Here is an 18700-nt window from a genome sequence, read left to right on the forward strand (position 1 = left end):
ATGCAGCAACTCAATATGGTGAATTTACAGCTCTAGAATTTCAAAATCAGGGAAAGAGTTTGATCTATATTATTTCAAAATTTAGCACTATTAAATTTTCAATGGTCCAGTGCCAAACTGGCTCTGTGTCATATTAGGCCAGTCATCAGAGAAGGACCAATCCAGGATGGAGACTAAAGACAGCTAACAAAAAGGCCATCAAAGAATACAAGCTCTCTGTATTCTTAAACTAAAAATAAATGTAGAAGTAAAACTTGGCAATGCAGACCTCCCATGATGCTGAAAAGACCATTCATCTTTGAAACAATCAAAAAAAGGAAAAAAGGAATGGGGAAAACGTCTCAAATGAAAACAACTACTATATCAAAATAGCCATTCAAAATCTTCTGCCATATCCTAAAAAAGGTAGCCAGTCCCCAGTACCATAAATAGCAGGTATTGTCCAAATGAATCCACCAAATTGGAGCAAATTCCAAAAAAAGGATCAGCCAAGTTTCATGGGCCAAAGGTAACCAAGATGAGTTACAAATGAATATAAAGGGAGGTTACAAAGCAACAACCTTAACTACACAGATGTAGGTGTTAAGGCAAGCACAGAATCAATCAAGTAATGGCTCATTAGTCTACAATTGTTCTCATATGGCTGGAAGGCCCAAGATTGTACATTTGTTCCACCATGTAAAGAAAATTATTTTATAAAACTCACAGTGGTTGAGAAAAACAGAAATGTCCATTTACTTTTTTTTTAATTGAAGTATAGTTGACATACAATATTGTGTTAGTTTCAGGTATACATTTACTTCTATTCTCATCAACTACTAATTTGGTATGACTTGCCTTAAATTCCTAGATTTCTTGTAATGTTATCTTTTAGAAGTTTTCCCTTCACTTCTTGGATCATTTTCATTTACAAAATGTCCAGAATAAACTATAATTGAACAGACCAAAATTTTTCTTTGAATTGTAAAACTTTATGAGTGCTCAAGGAGTTTTTAATCATTATAACATATGAGGTTTTATAGATTTATTTGACTATCATCACATTAACAACTCAATATTTAAAATGACAATTTCAGAACACCCAAGAAAAGACAAATGACAAAAGTTTCCATTAAAATGGAGGATTGAACACATGGGTTTATGCTTATTCCAGCAAAAGCCCTCAAAAAATACAATTTTTAATGTACAAAATTATAATAAAGGCACAGAAAAAAATAAACTCATAAAGACAAAGAGCATGGAGGAGGAGACAACAGCAAACAGGAGATGTCAAAAAATTTGGAAGCTAGAAGAAAAAACTGGAAGCTAGAAATCACATAAATATATGTAAGTAGTAGCTATCTCAGCAGACCAAAGAAACCCAAAACTTAAGCTTGTAAGGAGAGAACTCACAAGAGGCAAGCAAATTCAGGCCCCAGAGCAGTGGGTCCTAACGTCTTTTACAGCAAGGTCACAAGTCAACTAGTTCTATTCTTACACAGAGAGTTTCCAACAGGCAATTTTAGTGTTTCTCTCAAATATAATCATTAGATGCTTGAAGAAAACCCATAAAGTGAAAAGTCAGAGATCAAAATAAACATGAAGGAAACAGAGACAAGGAAGAGAGAAAAAGAAAACTCAAAGTAATAATGATAATATAACAACAATGAGGAAGAAAGGATATTTTGGAAATTAAATATTTGCTACGGAAAAAAATACAAGGGTTAGAAGATAAACTTAGAGAGACCTCCAAGAAAGAACAAAAAAAAGAGAAAAAAAAAAAACGGAGAAGATCATTGAAAGATAAATCTAAGAGGTTTAACAAGGAAATAAAAGGAGAGTGAGAGAGAGAGATTGGGGGGGAAGTGAGAGAGAAAGAGGGGGACAGAAAGTGAGGGAGAGAGAGAAAAAAGAGGAAGTTATTAAGAAATAGCAAATATAAAATTATACAGAATTGATCTTACCTCAGGAAACAAGAAAAATCTTAAATAAACAACCTAACCTTACACCTAAAGCAACCAGAGAAAGAAAAACAAACAAAACCCAAAGTTAGTAGAAAGAAAGAAATCATAAAGATAAAAGCAAAAATACATGAAATAGTGATGAAGAAAACAACAGAAAAGATCAAAACTAAAAGCTGGTTCTCTGAAAAGATAAACAAAATTGATAAACCTTTAGCCAGACTCAACAGGAAAAAAAGGGAGAGGGCTCAAATCAATAAAATTAGAAATGAAAAAGGAGAAGTTACAACTGACACCAAAGAAATACAAAGGCTTACAGGAAACCACTACAAGCAACAATAGGCCACAGACAACCTAGAAAAAATGGACTAATTCTTAGAAAGGGTCAACCCTCCGAGACTGAACCAGGAAGAAATAGAAAATAAGAACAGACCAATCACAAGTAATGAAATTGAAACTGTGATTTAAAAACTCCCAACTAACAAAAGTCCACGACCAGAAAACTTCACAGGCAAATTCTATCAAACATTTAGAGAAGAGTTAACACCTATACTTCTGAAACTCTTCCAAAATACTGCAGAGGAAGGAACACTCCCAAGCTCGTTCTGAGGCCACCATCACCCTGATACCAAAACCAGACAAAGATATCACACACACAAAAAGAAAACTACAGGCCAATATCACTGATGAACACAGACGCAAAAATCCTCAACAAAATACTAGCAAACCTAACCTAACAACACACTAAAAGGATCATACACCATGATCAAGTGGGATTTATCCCATGGATGCAAGGATTCTTCAATATACGCAAAGCAATCAACGTGATACACCACATTAAAAAAACTGAAGAATAAAAACCATATGATCGTCTCAATAGATACAGAAAAAGCTTTTGATAAAATTCAACTCCCATTTATGATTTAAAACTCTCCAGAAAGTGGGCATAGAGGGAAACTACCTCAACATAATAAGGGCCATATATGACAAACCCACAACTAACATCATTCTCAATGGTGAAAAACTGAGTGCATTCCCCCTAAGATCAGGAACAAGACAAGGTTGCCCACTCTTGCCACTTTTATTCAACACAGTTTTGGAAGTTCTAGCCACATGAATCAGACAAGAAAAAGAAATAAAAGGAATCCAAATTGGAAAAGAAGTAGTACAACTGTCACTGTTTGCAGATGACATGATACTATACATAGAGAATCCTAAAGACACTACCAGAAAACTACTAGAGCTCATCAATGAATTTGGTAAAGTAGCAGGATACAAAATTAACGCACAGAAATCTCTTGCATTCCTATACACTAATGATGAAAAATCTGAAAGAGAAATTAAGGAAACACTCCCATTTACCACTGCAACAAAAAGAATAAAATACCTAGGAATAAACCTACCTAAGGAGGCAAAAGACCTGTACTCAGAAAATTATAAGATGCTGATGAAAGAAATCAAAGATGACACAAAAGGATGGAGAGCTATACCATGTTCTTAGATTGGAAGAATCTTATACTACCCAAAGCAATCTACAGATTCAGTGCAATACCTATCAAATTACCAATGGCATTTTTCACAGAATTAGAACAAAAAATTTTACAATTTGTACGGAGACACAAAAGACCCCAAACAGCCAAAGCAATCTTGAGAAAGAAAAACAAAGCTGGAGGAATCAGGCTTCCTGACTTCAGACTATACTACAAAGCTACAGTAATCAAAACAGTTTGGTACTGGCACAAAAACAGAAATATATATCAATGGAACAGTACAGAAAGTCCAGAGATAAACCCACGCACCTATGGTCACCTAATCTTTAACAAAGGAGGCAAGAATATACAATGGAGAAAAGACAGCCTCTTCAATAAGTGTGCTGGGAAAACTGGACAGCTACATGTAAAAAAAAATGAAGTTAGAACACTTCCTAACACCATACACAAAAATAAACTCAGAATGGATTACAGACCTAAATGTAAGAACAGATACTATAAAACTCTTAGAGGAAAACATAGGCAGAACACTCTCTGACATAAATTGCAGCAATATCTTTTTCGATCCACCTCCTAGAGTAATGAATATAAAAACAAAAATAAACAAATGGGACCTAATGAAACTTTAAAACTTTTGCACAGCAAAGGAAACCATAAACAAAACAAAAAGACAATCCACAGAATGGGAGAAAATATTTGCAAATGAAGTGACTGACAAGGGATTAATCTCCAAAGTATACAAACAGCTCATGCAGCTCAATATAAAAAAAAAAAAAAAAATCAAAAAACAGGCAGAAGATCTAAATAGACATCTCTCCAAAGAAGACATAGAGATGGCTAAAAAGCACATGAAAAGATGCTCAACATCACTAATTATTAGAGAAATGTAAATCAAAATGACAATGAGGTATCACCTCACACATCAAAAAATCTACAAACAATAAATGCTGGAGAGGGTGTGGAGAAAAGGGAACCCTCCTACTCTGTTGGTGGAAATGTAAATTGGTACAGCCACTATGGAGAACAGTATGGAGGTTCATTAAAAAACTAAATACAGAACTACCATATGATCCAGCAATCCCACTCCTGGGCCTATATCTGGAGAAAACCATAATTTGAAAAGATACATGCGCCCCTATGTTCACTGCAGCACTATTTACAATGTCCAAGACATGGAAGCAACCTTAATGTCCAAGACATGGAAGCAACCTTAATATCCACAGAGGAGTGACTAAAGAAGATGTGGTACGTATATACACTGGAATATTACTTAGCCATAAAGGAGAAGGAAATAATGCCATTTGCAGCAATGTGGATGGACCTAGAGATTGTCATACTGAGTGAAGTCAGACAGAGAAAGACAAATATCATATGACATCGCTTATATGTGGAATCTAAAAAAAAAAAAAAAAAATGGTACAAATGAACTTATTTACAAAACAGAAATGGAGTCACAGATGTAGAAAACAAACTTATGGTTACCAGGGGGGAAAGAGGAGGGAGGGATAAATTAGGAGATTGGGATTGACATATACACACTGCTATATATAAAACACAACTAATAAGGCCCTAGTGTATATAGCACAGGTAATTCTACTCAATACTCTGTAATGACCTATATGGGAAAAGAATCTAAAAAGGAGTGGATATATGTATATGTATAACTGATTCACTTTGCTGTACAGCTGAAACCAACACAACCTTGTAAATCAACTATACTCCAATAAAAAAATTTTTAAATAAAATAACACAGAATTAAGGGACATTTCCAAATTGAAAGAGCCAAAAGGCACTCCACACAATGAATGGAAAAAGATCTACACCAAGGCACATTCCATGAAAGTTTTAAATAACAGAGAGAAAGTGAAGATCTATAAAACTTCTATAAAACATTCAAAGGATTAGGTATCTGAATGTCATCTGGCTTCTCATCATCCTTACTACTGAGTTAAGAAATTGAGCAAGGCCTTCAAATTTTTAAGGGAACATTATTTTCAATCCAGAATTTTATACTCAATCAATCAACAGTAAAGATAGAATAAAGACATGGTCAGATATACAAGTTCTGAAAAAACCTGCTAATGTCTGGAAGCTCCTGGGAGGTAAAGTGCATCAAAATAAGGAAGCAAAACAAGAAAGACAAGATCCAGGAACCATAGGATCCATTAGAGAAGAGAGGAAAGGAAATTTGCAGGATGATGCTGAAGGGGGGTTGGGGGGTGGTGTCTTAGGAGAAGAGCTGTTCAAGACTCTAGAAAGTCAGCGTTCAGATTACAGGAAGATAGAGCACTAGCGAAAGAATGAGTCAAGAAAAAAGTATGACACTAAAAAATTATTTGTGTTTGAACATACACAGAGGCCTTTACAGCCTCTGCAGAGAGTCTGGGAATGTGGCATTTCAGAACAAATTCATGATAGGTATACATACAAAAATTAACAGCAACAAACAACAGTAACAAAAACCGTGACAACTACTCATTCCAGAAATCACAAACATAAAAAATATGTAATCATAATATATTATGATGTTTACATACTCATAGCTATATAAACACTGAGAGGGATTTTTTTAGAATTGTGTTTTAATTATATGGGGAGAATGAGAGATAACAAGTAGTCAGTTCTTTTAAAGAATTTCAGTTTGTGATCAATAATGTTATCTCACATATAAATGTTCCTTACTAAATCTAATTTACTTTTCAAGAAGTAAAGGAATGAGAATAAATTTTAAAATTCTCTTTACTGGTTTTAAGCTTAAAGTAGTCTATAAAAATCTCTACCAGTTCTTCCAAACACATTTGACCATTTAAAATTTGTTTTAAAATACTTAAAAAGAAATTTTCAAAATACTGGTTCAAGTCTGGTAAGTGATGTTATTTTGGTGGCCCTTAGAGTAGCAAAACCAGCAGCAGCAACAATGATCATCAAAGAAACCAAAAACTAAACAAACAAAACAATAACAAAAACAAAACACCTGGACAAAATGTTAAAATAATAGCAGTAGTGGTGATATAAGTAGTAGCACTAATAAAAATGAAGCTAAAGTTTATTGAGCATATTATGTGTGATAAACTGTTCTAAGTGTGAAGATATATATATTTTTTATTACATCCCCATAACAACTCTATGAAGTATGATCTATCACTGCCCCTTTTTTACAGATAGTGAAATTGTCACTTGGCCAATGACAGTCATTTGGGAACAGAATCAGGATTTTAGTCCAAGCAGTCTGTCCTGCTCTTAGATAATTTTTACCCTCCCCACCCCCCAAATTTAACCAATTAGATACATTAGAAGCTTCTGGACTGACCTGGGCTGATTCTGATGCTGTTCTATTATTTATCAGTTTAAAAGATTCTCAAGAGAGAGATTGATTTGAAGTTCCTTTATTGAACAGGGGTAGGGGGAAGATGGAAGATTCTGAGACTACTCACCTGGAGGCTATCTCACCATCTGTAGGGATGTGGATTTTCCCAAGCACCCTGGCATTTCTCCCGACACCCATGCTAAGAATTACCGTTTCAGTGAATCACAATTGGAAGGGATATGCCATCCCTCAGACATTAAGGACAGCAGCCTGACAAGTTTAGAGTTCAGACCAGAAAAGTTCAGAAAAAAAGTTCAGAAAAGAAATCACCAGAAAGTCCTCATTTCTTTTCCAAAGACAGAAGCTCTAAAACATGATCTAAAGCCAGTTAGTAGACAAAACCTTTTTCTTTGAATCATTACTAAATTAATATGAAATAAAATGACACCTTTGAAAGTGAAAATAAAAGGCCTATTACATGCATAAAAGTGAAAAGCTCTCAAAAAAAAAGAAGTGAAAAGCTCTCAAGCAAGCCTAACATCAAGAAGTATCCCACTTTTTGCTCAACATTTTCCTTACTTTAACATTCTCCCACATCTTTCAGCTCCTTGTATTTTACTTAAATTAACATTGTGATTGACATCGGAAACACCGGAGCTCCAGGACAAAGCAATTCTTGCAAACTCCTTATCAACCTTTTAATCTACTTTAAAAATGACCACTTGTCAATAGTGCATTCTATGCCTTATCTTATAAATTCAGTTTATTAACACCATCCATTACACTTTTAAATAATCATTCAGTGTACCACGTACGGAGTGTTTGCCTTGTTATTTTATTTAAAATCAGCAAGCACTAACTTTTACTGTGTAAATATTTAAACATAAGTACCTATATAATATTTTAATAAGCCATACCAGATAACTTAAAACTAATCCTTTAAAAATCAGTGATGAATTAGAGTTTAAGAGCTACACAGGGGGGATTTCCCTGGTGGCACGGTGATTAAGAATCCTCCTGCCAATGCAAGGAACACGGGTTCGATCCCTGGTCCGGGAAGATCCCACATGCCGTGGAGCAACTAAGCCCGTGCACCACAACTACCGAGCCTGTGCTCTAGACCCTGTGTGCCATAACTACTGAGCCCGCATGCCACAACTACTGAAGCCCGTGTGCCTAGAGCCCGTGCTCCGCAACTAGAGAAAGCCCGTGCACAGCAACAAAGACCCAACACAGCCAAAAAAAAATAAAAAAATAAAAAAGAAATTAAAGAAGAACTACATAGGGATGTCTTGTTTATTGTATAATTAATAAATTATCAGAATGCATGCTCACACCTTGAATGCTACAGATATATTAGTATAATCTGAATGAGAACAAGAAAAAGTCCTGTATGCCAACAGTTTATATAGACAAACTATGTCCAACTTTGTACTGACTTGGTCAGAAATAAATGCAAATTTTATGAAAATGTTTGACTCTTATGAAAAAGAGTATCACTTTAATGACAATTTGGCCATGAACATTAAGAGACATGTAGCTATGAGAATTTGACTGTTTTACTTTAAAACTGTATACGTAATCCAATTTTAAGCCAATTTGCAAGAGAATACCAAAGGAATGAACAGTATGAAGACAAACTCTATGTAAGATTTTGAGCCTTCAATGTGAATAAAGGTTTCTGAGAGAACATGACTACTGATTTAAAAATTTGATAAAAACGAATGGCAATGTAGAAACATACTCTTACTGTAGGAGGGCTTCAGATCCACTTTGCATATCTCGTTGTTCTTATAAATTGCATGTGCCTGTGCATATGCATATTTATTTATATTCAGAGCACAAATGACAAAATGACCTCAAGATAGAAACTACTGCCTGAGAACATAATCTAAAGCAAAGAGTGGGAATACTGCTCAAAGTGTGTGACTCTGTCAAGACTTAATTTTTTCTTATAATTTCAATTAAAACAACAAAAAACAACATAATAGTTTCATCCAGAAACACTAGCTTGGTTCCAGAGAGTATAAATGCTTATTTGAAAACTAAGAAATCATAAATACCTGATGTGATTTTTAAATCTGTCCACAATGTTTTGACAGTCTTCCCTTCAAAAGGTAGAATCTAATTCCCCACACCTTGAATGTGCACTAGACTGTGTAACACATACCTAAAACAATGGGATGGCTTTGGAACGGGGCAGTGGGCAGAAGCTGGAAGCACTCGAGAGAGTGTCAGTAACAGCATGAAAAGTGATAAACTTTTAGCTCTTATATTTTGGTCACTGATTCATCCAATTAGACCTTATATTAAAAGGTCATTGTATATGATAAGAGGTAAGGGTCCAACCTCACTCTTTTAACATGCGGCTATCCAGCTGTCTCAGCACCATCCATTAAAAAGACCACTCTTTTTCCATTGAATGGTCTCCACACTTTCATTGAAAATTAATTGGTCATAGATGTATGGGTGTATTTCTGGACTCTCAATTCTATTCCATTGATTTATATGTCAATCCTCATGCTAGAACCACACTGATTTAATTACTGTAGCTTTGTATTACATTCTGAAATTGGAAAGTGAATCCTCCAACTTTGTTCTTTTCCAATATTGTTTTAGCTACTTGGGGCCCCTTCCTCCATACAAATTTGAAGGTTGGCTTTTCCTTTTTGCAAAAAAAGACTATAGGGATTGGATGAATATGTGAGTCACTTTGGGGAGTACTGCCATTTAAACAATATTAAGTCTTCCAATCAATGAACATGGGATGTCCTTCCACTGATTTCGGTATTCTTTCATTTCTTTCAGCAATGTGTTGTATTTTTCACTGTACAATTCTTTCACCTCCTTGGCTAAATTTATTCTTAGGTATTCCATTCTCTTGGATGCTACTGTAAATGGAACTGGTTTCCTTAAATTCCTTTTTGCGTTGTTCCTTGCTTCTGCATAAAAACATAATGGATTTTTGTATGTTGATCTTGTACCCTGCAACTTTGCTAAACTTGTTTACTAACTCTAGAAGATTTAGATGTTTTGGACAGACACCATCTAGGAAGTTGCTCCACCTTAAGGGGACCAAAACAATGGCAAGCCTCTGTGCCAGCCCCACAGGGAACTGCCAGATAGCTCAAAATGCAAAAGCACAATTTTTTGAGAGTAAGGTTCTTACTCTTCTCCCCTGCCCTCAACCTCCACCTCTGCTCCCATGGCTGCCACTGAACTAAAAAATTGGGGATGGCAGGCATGTAAAGCAAAAATGCCACATCACTTTCTTACCAAAACTTAACATTCTTAAGCTTCTTCATTAAGCACTCCCCTGGTTGCTATAAGTTTTTTATTAGATTCCAGTGTTCTGAAAAGCTTGATTTGTCAGTTTCTGCCCACTTAATGGTTGCTTCTGTGGAGCCACTGATTCTTAGATCTCCCTACTCCACCATTTTCTATGACCAGTAGCTTCTTTAAACAAACAGAATATGGCAGAATTTACAGTGTGCAACTCCTGATGTCATAAAAGGCACTGAGATGTCCTCTTTGTTCTCGCTCTTGGCTCACTCACTCCAAGAAAAGCCAGTTGCCAGACTGTGAAGACTCTCAAATAGTCCTATGGAGAGTCCCACATGGCAAGGAGCTGAGACAGCCTGCCAACAGCCATATGAGTGAGCTACCTGGGAACTGCAGTCCTTGTCAAGCCTTCATATGACTGCAGCTCTGACCAACACTTAAACCTCAACCTCAGAAGAGACTCTGAGCCAAAATCATCCAACTAAGCCACTCCTGAAATACTGATCTACAGATACCATGAAATAATAAATGTATGTTGTTTTAAACTGCTAAGTTTTAGCAGTATATGATATTTAAAGCTGAGGCCTGAAAGACGAGAACCTACTCATTCAAAGAGTTCTAAGGAAGAAGAGTGTTTCAAGCAGTGGGAATGGCACATGCAAAGGCCCTGCATAAGGAAAGGTCAATGGCATGTTAAAATAATAAAAAATTTGAAAGAAGATCAGTGTGACTGGAGCTCAGTGAAGGAGAGGAAAATAGTGAAAGAGAGGAAAATGGTGAAGAAAGAGATCACCAAAGTGGCAGAAAGTAACTGAGGTGACTATAGCAAGGTCTTTAAAACTTAGTAAAAACTGGTAAGTTCTGGGGTAATCAATGGTTCCTTATCCATAAAAAATGGAAACCAACCTATAATTAAGTATAGGAAAATAAGAGCAAAGCAAAAATAGTCACTACTCCAATGACAGCTAATTAAAGGCAGTTAACTAGCCCAGCACTCATGAGAAGCTTACATAAGGTGAAAGAAAACCACTGGGTACCACCCCAGAGGGGCAAAGACTAGACTTTTTGAGAACATAATCTTATCAAAGTATGTAATTCTGATAATCCAGTGACGTTTATTTTTTGAAATACTAATAAATATTTGATTGAAAAGTGAGCATAAAGTCTTAATGAAGGAGCATGGAAGCTTAAAAGTAAAATACCTAGTTTTATTCTTGGTTCCTCACCAGTTTTTTTGTGTTTTGTTTTTTTAATTAATTAATTAATTAATTAATTTTGGTCGCGTTGGGTCTTTGTTGCTGCGCACGGGCTTTCTCTAGTTGCGGAGCACGGGCTCTAGGCACACGGGCTTCCGTAGTTGTGGCACGTGGGCTCAGCAGTTGTGGCACACGGGCTCTAGAGCACAGGCTCAGTAGTTGTGGCACACAGGCTTAGCTGCTCCACGGCATGTGGGATCTTCCCGGACCAGGGCTTAAACCCGTGTCCCCTACATTGGCAGGTGGATTCTTAACCGCTGCGCCACCAGGGAAGCCCTCCTCCCCAGTTCTGTGAATTTTGGTGAATGACTTCACTCCTAACTTAATTTCACTCAACTGCAAAATGAGATAATAATATACACATCTTCAATCTTACTTCTTTAAAGATCAAATAATATGATAAAACTGCTTTTGAAACTACAAAAAAATAACTGACATTTACAAATTTGATCACTTGTAGAGAGAGACCGAAAACTAACTCTAGTATCACACAGGAACCCAGGGTGGGAACTATAAGACCCTTTGAGAACAAGAACCAAGATCTTTACATCATCCCATATTACTTATGGAAAAAACACCTTTATGAGGATGCTGTTTAAAATTCTGAACGGTGAATTCACTGGCAAAAAATTTATATCTAGAATATAAGCTTAAAGCATCTGTCTCACCAGGCAGTCCACAGTCACTGCCAAATGAGTAACTGATTTAGCCGAATAGCTACAGAAAATGATTATAAATCAGCTCTGAAAAGAAGCGCACTTCTCCTTGTCCTGGGCTACCATATGACACCAGGTTTAATAACTGGTGAGGGACTTCCCTGGTGGTCCAGTGGCCACGCTCCCAATGCAGGGGTCCCGGGTTCAATCCCTGGTCAGGGAACTAGATCCCACATGTCACAACTAAGAGTTCACATGCCGCAACTGAAGATCTTGCATGCTGCAACGAAGATCCTGCACACGGCAACAAAGATCCTGTGTGCCGCAACTAAGACCCAGCGCAGCCAAATAAATAAATAAATATTTAAAAATTACTTGGTGAAAAGGGTAAAAGAATTTCAAAAGAAATACCAATTAGATAACCAGTTTCTGAAATTGAAAGTAAATTTGAATTAGCAAAATAATAGGATTTGTATACAAAAACTATAAGATTAAAAAAAAAAACTTCTATGGGAAAATATGGATAATGTTACCAAAGACATTTCCAATCAGTATAAAAATAAAATATCTGTGTCTTCAGATTTAATGACTAACTGAATACCAAGAAGTTTTCATCTCTATATCCTTAACCAGAAAAAAAAATTATAATTTGAAACAAGGAAAAAATCGTTAGTGAAGCATAAAAACATCAGACACTATAAAATGTGATATATAGATATAATTTTTTACTTTATTAAAATGCACTGATGCACTAATAGAACGTAAATGTAATAAGCTGGTCCTTTTATGTCCCTCCTGCTTTCTCTAGTAACCCATCTTCTACTGTGGTACTCTATCTACAGCATAACTGATGACCAGTTAAAAGTAAGTTCCAGAAGATATGACATAAAATTGACCAAATCCGAGACAATACTTATTCAACAAACACAGCCTCAGTGTCAAGTAGATACCAGATGCTGTATAAGCCTATTATATTAACCTTACATTCCCCACTAATCATTAATTCTTAAGACATCAGAAAAGACATCATTTAATACAACAAAATATATTTTGAGATTTAATGAACAAACATACTTCACTTGTACAATAAAACAGAAAGTGCTAATGATATATTTAAAGAAAAAACCCAAAATTATATGAGAATGACTCAGAAGAAAAAGATCAACTTTTTTTAGGGTAATTACGAACCGAATTTTCTTCTTCCTCTTCCAATTCTCGCTGTTGTTCTTCATGTCTTTTAGCTTTGATCTCCATGGCTTCTGTGATCAGGTCTCTTAAAATTGATACAGGTTTTGCATTCTTGATAAAAGAGTGCTAGAAAAGTAAAATTCAATGGTATTAATTCAAATGGTTTCTCTGAATTAAATCTTTAAAACATTAAAACAACACGTAAATGTGAACCAGGAGCATAGGCTTCAATGATTGGTCCTTTATCCAGAATTAAATGTATAGGTTAAGAACAGAGAATATTTCAGCTGCTTTAGAAATAAAGATTTTACTTTCAGGTTTACAAGTTTTTAAAAAACCATTAAAGCACACACACAAAAATGTAATCCTGTTAATAAAACTACATTACCCTTAGAGATATAATTGTCCAAAGGAAGTATAGATTAGGTAGATTAGGTAGTAAAAAAGACAAGAAAAAATTTTTTCAAAGATTGGTGATTAAATTACATATAAAAATAAAATGATTTTGGTATTGTTACAAATTTTAATTAATCTTAACAAGCTGACAGCCAGAATCAGTGGTCAAAAGGAGGGCAACTATTTATTTTACTTCTTTTACATATTTTCTATTTATTATGTCTTTAAAAATATAATCATTTCCAAGGGAGAAGTAGAAAACAGCAATAAGAGAAAAGTATTTTTCAGAAAATAAGTACTGCTTCACTTCTATACCACCCTGATCTAGCTAAAACATCTGAGTTTGCTACAATTCTGATAAACAGAAGTGAAACCACCAGAAAATACCTGGGTGCCTGATGACTTTTTAATTCAGAGGAGTAACATGAGAGAAAGGAGAGGGAAAGGTTAAAAGTATAATTTGGAATAGATAACCATATTTTGAAGCAGCAATACAGCTTCAAAATGTAATTTTCCCAATTATATGTCAGTAGATAGAGTCAGGTGAAAGCCATCTGAGTTATTTTCGTAAAGATCAATACCACACAAAAATATTCTTAAAGACAAAAAAAATTCTAGTGCTAAAGAAGAAATTACAGACATTTGGAAGAGGCTTTAAAATGGTGAACATACCATTTGGGAAAACTATGAGTAAGAATTTTACCTGATTACAGAAATTCTAGCATTGATGACAAAGAACTAATAAATTCTTTTATAGCAGTTATAAACTGATCACCAGATAAATTAAGTTCTATCAACATACCTGTGGTGGAGAGTCCTAGTCACCCACCAAAATACAGTTGTGGCTGGACCTATGGCTACCCAGCTACATTCTACATTTCTCAGTCTCCCTTTCAGTTGGTTGTAATTATGTGACTAAGTTCTCACCAATGAAGTGTGAGTGCCTGCATTGTGTTCCACTCCCTGATCTGGGCCTTAAAACACCGAGACTGTGCACTCTCCTGTGATTTCTTCTCTTTCTGCTATGCTGGGAAACAAAGACAGTGCCCTAAAGGATGGTGGAGAGCAAGAAGGAAGAAATCCCAGTCCTACTGTGAAAAATTCTGAGAAACAATGGTAAAAAGGTCACAAAAATTAAACTAATTGAAGATATGTTCTTTGCCCTTAAGGAACTTATTATCTGGAATAAGGAACAAAAGACAAACACATAAAAAAAACTGCAATGTGACATACAAGTTACATTCATGATGATTTAGCACAGTTTATATGATTAAGAGATGTAAAAGTAAAAGAAGAGGTGAAGTAATCTCAGATGCCTCATAGAGAAGAATCAGACCACTTTAGGGAGAAGGAAAACTATGCACAATATGAACAAACACACAAAGATAGGGGATGTATGTTAGAACACCATAGGAAGAGCTGTCTAGCCAAAACAGAAACACTGCTTAGAGGAATGTTGTCCTGTGAGTTTAGATACAGGTAACAGTGGGACAAGAGGGATAAACGCTTAGAATGAGATACTTGAATTTTGCTTGACAGTCCCTTTAATTACATAAACAAGAGAATGGTGTAAGGAAAAGAATGTCTGTGACAGCATAATCTTTTTTTTTTTTTAACATCTTTATTGGAGTATAAATGCTTTACAATGGTGTGTTAGTTTCTGCTTTATAACAAAGTGAATCAGTTATACATCTACATATGTTCCCATATCTCTTCCCTCTTGCGTCTCCCTCCCTTCCACCCTCCCTATCCCACCCCTCTAGGTGGTCACAAACCACCGAGCTCATCTCCCTGTGCTATGCGGCTGCTTCCCACTAACTATCTATTTTATGTTTGGTAGTGTATATATGTCCATGCCACTCTCTCACTTTGTACTGTGACAGCATAATCTTGCAGTAGAGTTTAGAAATGAAATAAGATGGGGTGAAACTGCAATACAGGTGCAAATTATTAAGAACCTGGGTTAAAAAAATAGCTGCCACAGTCAAGAGGAAATACTGAATCTGATGGAAGAACTCTTAAGAAGGATTTAGTGACTATATATTAACAGAAGTGAAGGAAGACCAACACAGCAAAAACTAGGAACCAGTAGAATTGCATCTCTTTACTAAGGAACAGAAATCTCAAATTATATTATACTTTATCTTCTCAGGAAAAATTAAGAGCCATTCCTCCAAGCCATAGTATTTTGGGGTTTTTTAAAAAAATATATCTTTATTGAAGTATAACTGCTTTACAAATGGTATGTTACTTTCTGCTATACAATAAAGTGAATCAGTTATATATATACATATATCCCCATACCCCCTCCCTCTTGAGGCCCCCTTCCACCCTCCCTATCCCACCCCTCTAGGTCGTCACAAAGCACTGAGCTGATCACCCTGTGCTATGCAGCAGCTAAATGCCAAAGTACACATCCAGTCTACTGCAAAGTTACTTTCATGCAGCTCATTGTGAACTGACTAAACAGTGTTATGCTACCATTAGTCTATAGAGCTTAACATTCCTAATCTCAAAATCTCAGTATGTCTTACTTCATTTGTACTCATGTCTTCCCTACATAACTGCTACAGGCATGGTTCTGACCAACAAAGAGGAACTGGCTAATAAAGTTAAAAGGGTACTTTGAGAACAAGGCCATTCTATTAGAGCATTCTTGATAATCAGAAGAGAAGTTTTATCAGACACATTGGCAGATTTTTAAAGAATATTTTTAAAGGCTTTTGAAAAGTAGCTGGTAGTAAAATTTTAAAATGCAAAGCAACATTAAAAAGAACAGAACAACAACAACAAAAAACAGAGAAAACGAGGTGGCAAAAAAAAAAAATAACATGGCAACTGTGACTGGAATGTTATTACTATAAACCAATGTAAATAAATGGGTTGAATCCCATTTATTAAGCAGTATTTTAGTTAAGTACTAAAAGACACTTAGTTCATAAGATAAATTCAGCTACATGCTTTCTATATGAGATATACTTAATAAAATAAATCCAAATTATATTTCTGCAGGGGCATACTAAAAAGAACTTGGGTTAAGAGTCAAGGATAGGCAATGAAATATTAGTCAAACATAAAATAATATCAAGACTAACATCAAAAAAAGCAGAATTGAAGGGAGAAAATAGTGAATGAAGGAAGAGTCGTATAATATTAATAAGGGACATAATACAAAGAAAGATATTATAGTTATAAACTTGATATATTAGTACAGCATTATGTGTAACAAAAACAGAGACATAAGAAGTTGATCTAAATAAATAAGAATAGGCGGTATTAATATTCCTTTTCAGTCACTGAGATATAAAACACGTAAAAAGTAAAGAATAAAGTGATCTGCATAATATAATCAGACTGAGTTAGCAGAAAAATCAATAAATAGAAGTTACATCTTTTTGTTAAATGCCTAGAGAAGCATGTGGTACCAGCATAAGAATGGAAAGAACAACAAAACAGAATATAATGACTGGAAATAGAATATAACATACGAAATAAGCTGGCATATTATGAAGGTAGCAATTCCAATCAGTGAGGAAAAAATACTTATTGCCTGCTGTTTCTTTTTTCTTTTGAGGGGGTGGGGTGGGTAGAATTAGACTAGATCTTTGTCACAGAAATATCAAAATAAATGCCAGATAGATTAAGAAGTTAAAAGTCAAAAGAAAATGGAAATATAAAAGAACTAGAGGGTAATATAGGAGAATATTTATTCAATCCAGTGCCATAAAACAAAGGGAAAAAACCATAAATGAACTAAAAATTTAACATTTATGTCAGACAAGAAGGTAATTATATGAAGAGTTTTAAAAAGAATATCAATAAAAAAAAGGTAAACACACCAAATTCCAAAAGGCAATATAGTTTCACTATTTCTAAATGTATCTAGGATTTCCCTGGTGGTCCAGTGGTTAGGACTTGGTGCTTTCACTGCAGGGGCCCAGGCTCGATCCCTGGTCGGGGAAGGAACTAAGACCCCGCATTGCCGAGTGGCGTGGACAAAAAAAAAAAAAAAAAAAGAGTAAACTAAAATATAAACTAAAAAAGGGCAAGAGTTCTTAAACCACCTGAACTAATGATAAGACACAGAATACCCAAAATCAACCTATCACATTCTTGGTCATGTATTTTAAAAAGTAAGGCTGTTTGAAGATTTATTCTTTTAAAATTTGAACCATTTCCTCTTAAATTTTGTTCATGTTCTGAATGATCAATTTCTGAACTGAAAGAATTCAAATAAATTATTTCTTCATAAAAGCTGAGAAAACAAGAGTTTAAAGTGAACTGAAGAACAGACTTCTGCTTGTGGACAGATTGAGCAGTCATACTTTCCCCTATACCTCTCCATTAAAGTATAGCTAAAACCCTGGACAATAAAACAAACACAGGAAGACACTGAAAGGTGGCAGATTAACTAGGGACCAGAGGACTAAAGGAAAGACACAGCTGTGAGACCATGGGCTTTTTTTTTTTACCTCATTTAGCCCAGACTGGTTATTGGAGAAGCCAGCAAACCAGAAACACCAATGGACACAAACTAAAAAAGCTCCTACAAAAGCCTGCTCTCTTGAGCCAAAGGATCAGGAAAGGGACAGCTAGCCAGTGTGCCACCTTCTCTTTTAGACAATAACCATTCTACTCCACCCAAACACCAGAGAGAAAGCACATGCCCCACCCCAACCAGCAAAGGCTGGGTGGGGAACCTAGACTTCTACCTTCTGGAGGCTGTCCAATCCTTTCACTGCAGTGGTATCAGAGAAGACCAAATGTTAAGCTAGGGCATTCATCTACACCATGCAGTATAAAAAGCGCTCCCCACCCCCAGTGGGCAGTGTCGGTGGAGATCACGAGAAAGCCTGGACTTACACTGCTACCAGGCAGTAATAAAGAAACCCCACCTCCCTCTCTGCTAGAGTGGGATCAGAGGAGGCCTAGTGGAGAATCAGAACTTTCATCACCACCCAGCTATGCTGAGGCCCTGCAGTGTCAGAAGAGGCCACTGAGGGAACCTGAGTTCTCACCCCTGTACAGTGGTAATAAGGAACCCCTCCCCCACCCTACATGTCAAAGGAGACCAAGCTGGGGACCTGGACTTCTAATGCTACCTGGTAGAAATGAGGTGGTGCCCCTCTACCCCACTGAAGCAGTGTCAGAGGACTCCACTTATTACAGAAAATTTAAGTAAGAT

General features: G+C 35.8%; 1 protein-coding gene across 1 annotated transcript in view; it reads right to left on the reverse strand.

The window, feature by feature from the left end:
* STK3 (serine/threonine kinase 3) overlaps positions 1 to 18700 on the reverse strand; it is a 307261-nt gene that overhangs the window by 110039 nt on the left and 178522 nt on the right. Inside the window, exon 8 of the mRNA XM_068525949.1 lies at positions 13120 to 13245. Within this exon, the coding sequence (XP_068382050.1) occupies positions 13120 to 13245 (126 nt within the window). The remainder of the gene's footprint in view (positions 1 to 13119; positions 13246 to 18700) is intronic.

This window comes from Eschrichtius robustus, chromosome 17, assembly GCF_028021215.1.
Source record: "Eschrichtius robustus isolate mEscRob2 chromosome 17, mEscRob2.pri, whole genome shotgun sequence".
In the NCBI taxonomy this organism is placed as follows: Eukaryota; Metazoa; Chordata; class Mammalia; order Artiodactyla; family Eschrichtiidae; genus Eschrichtius; species Eschrichtius robustus.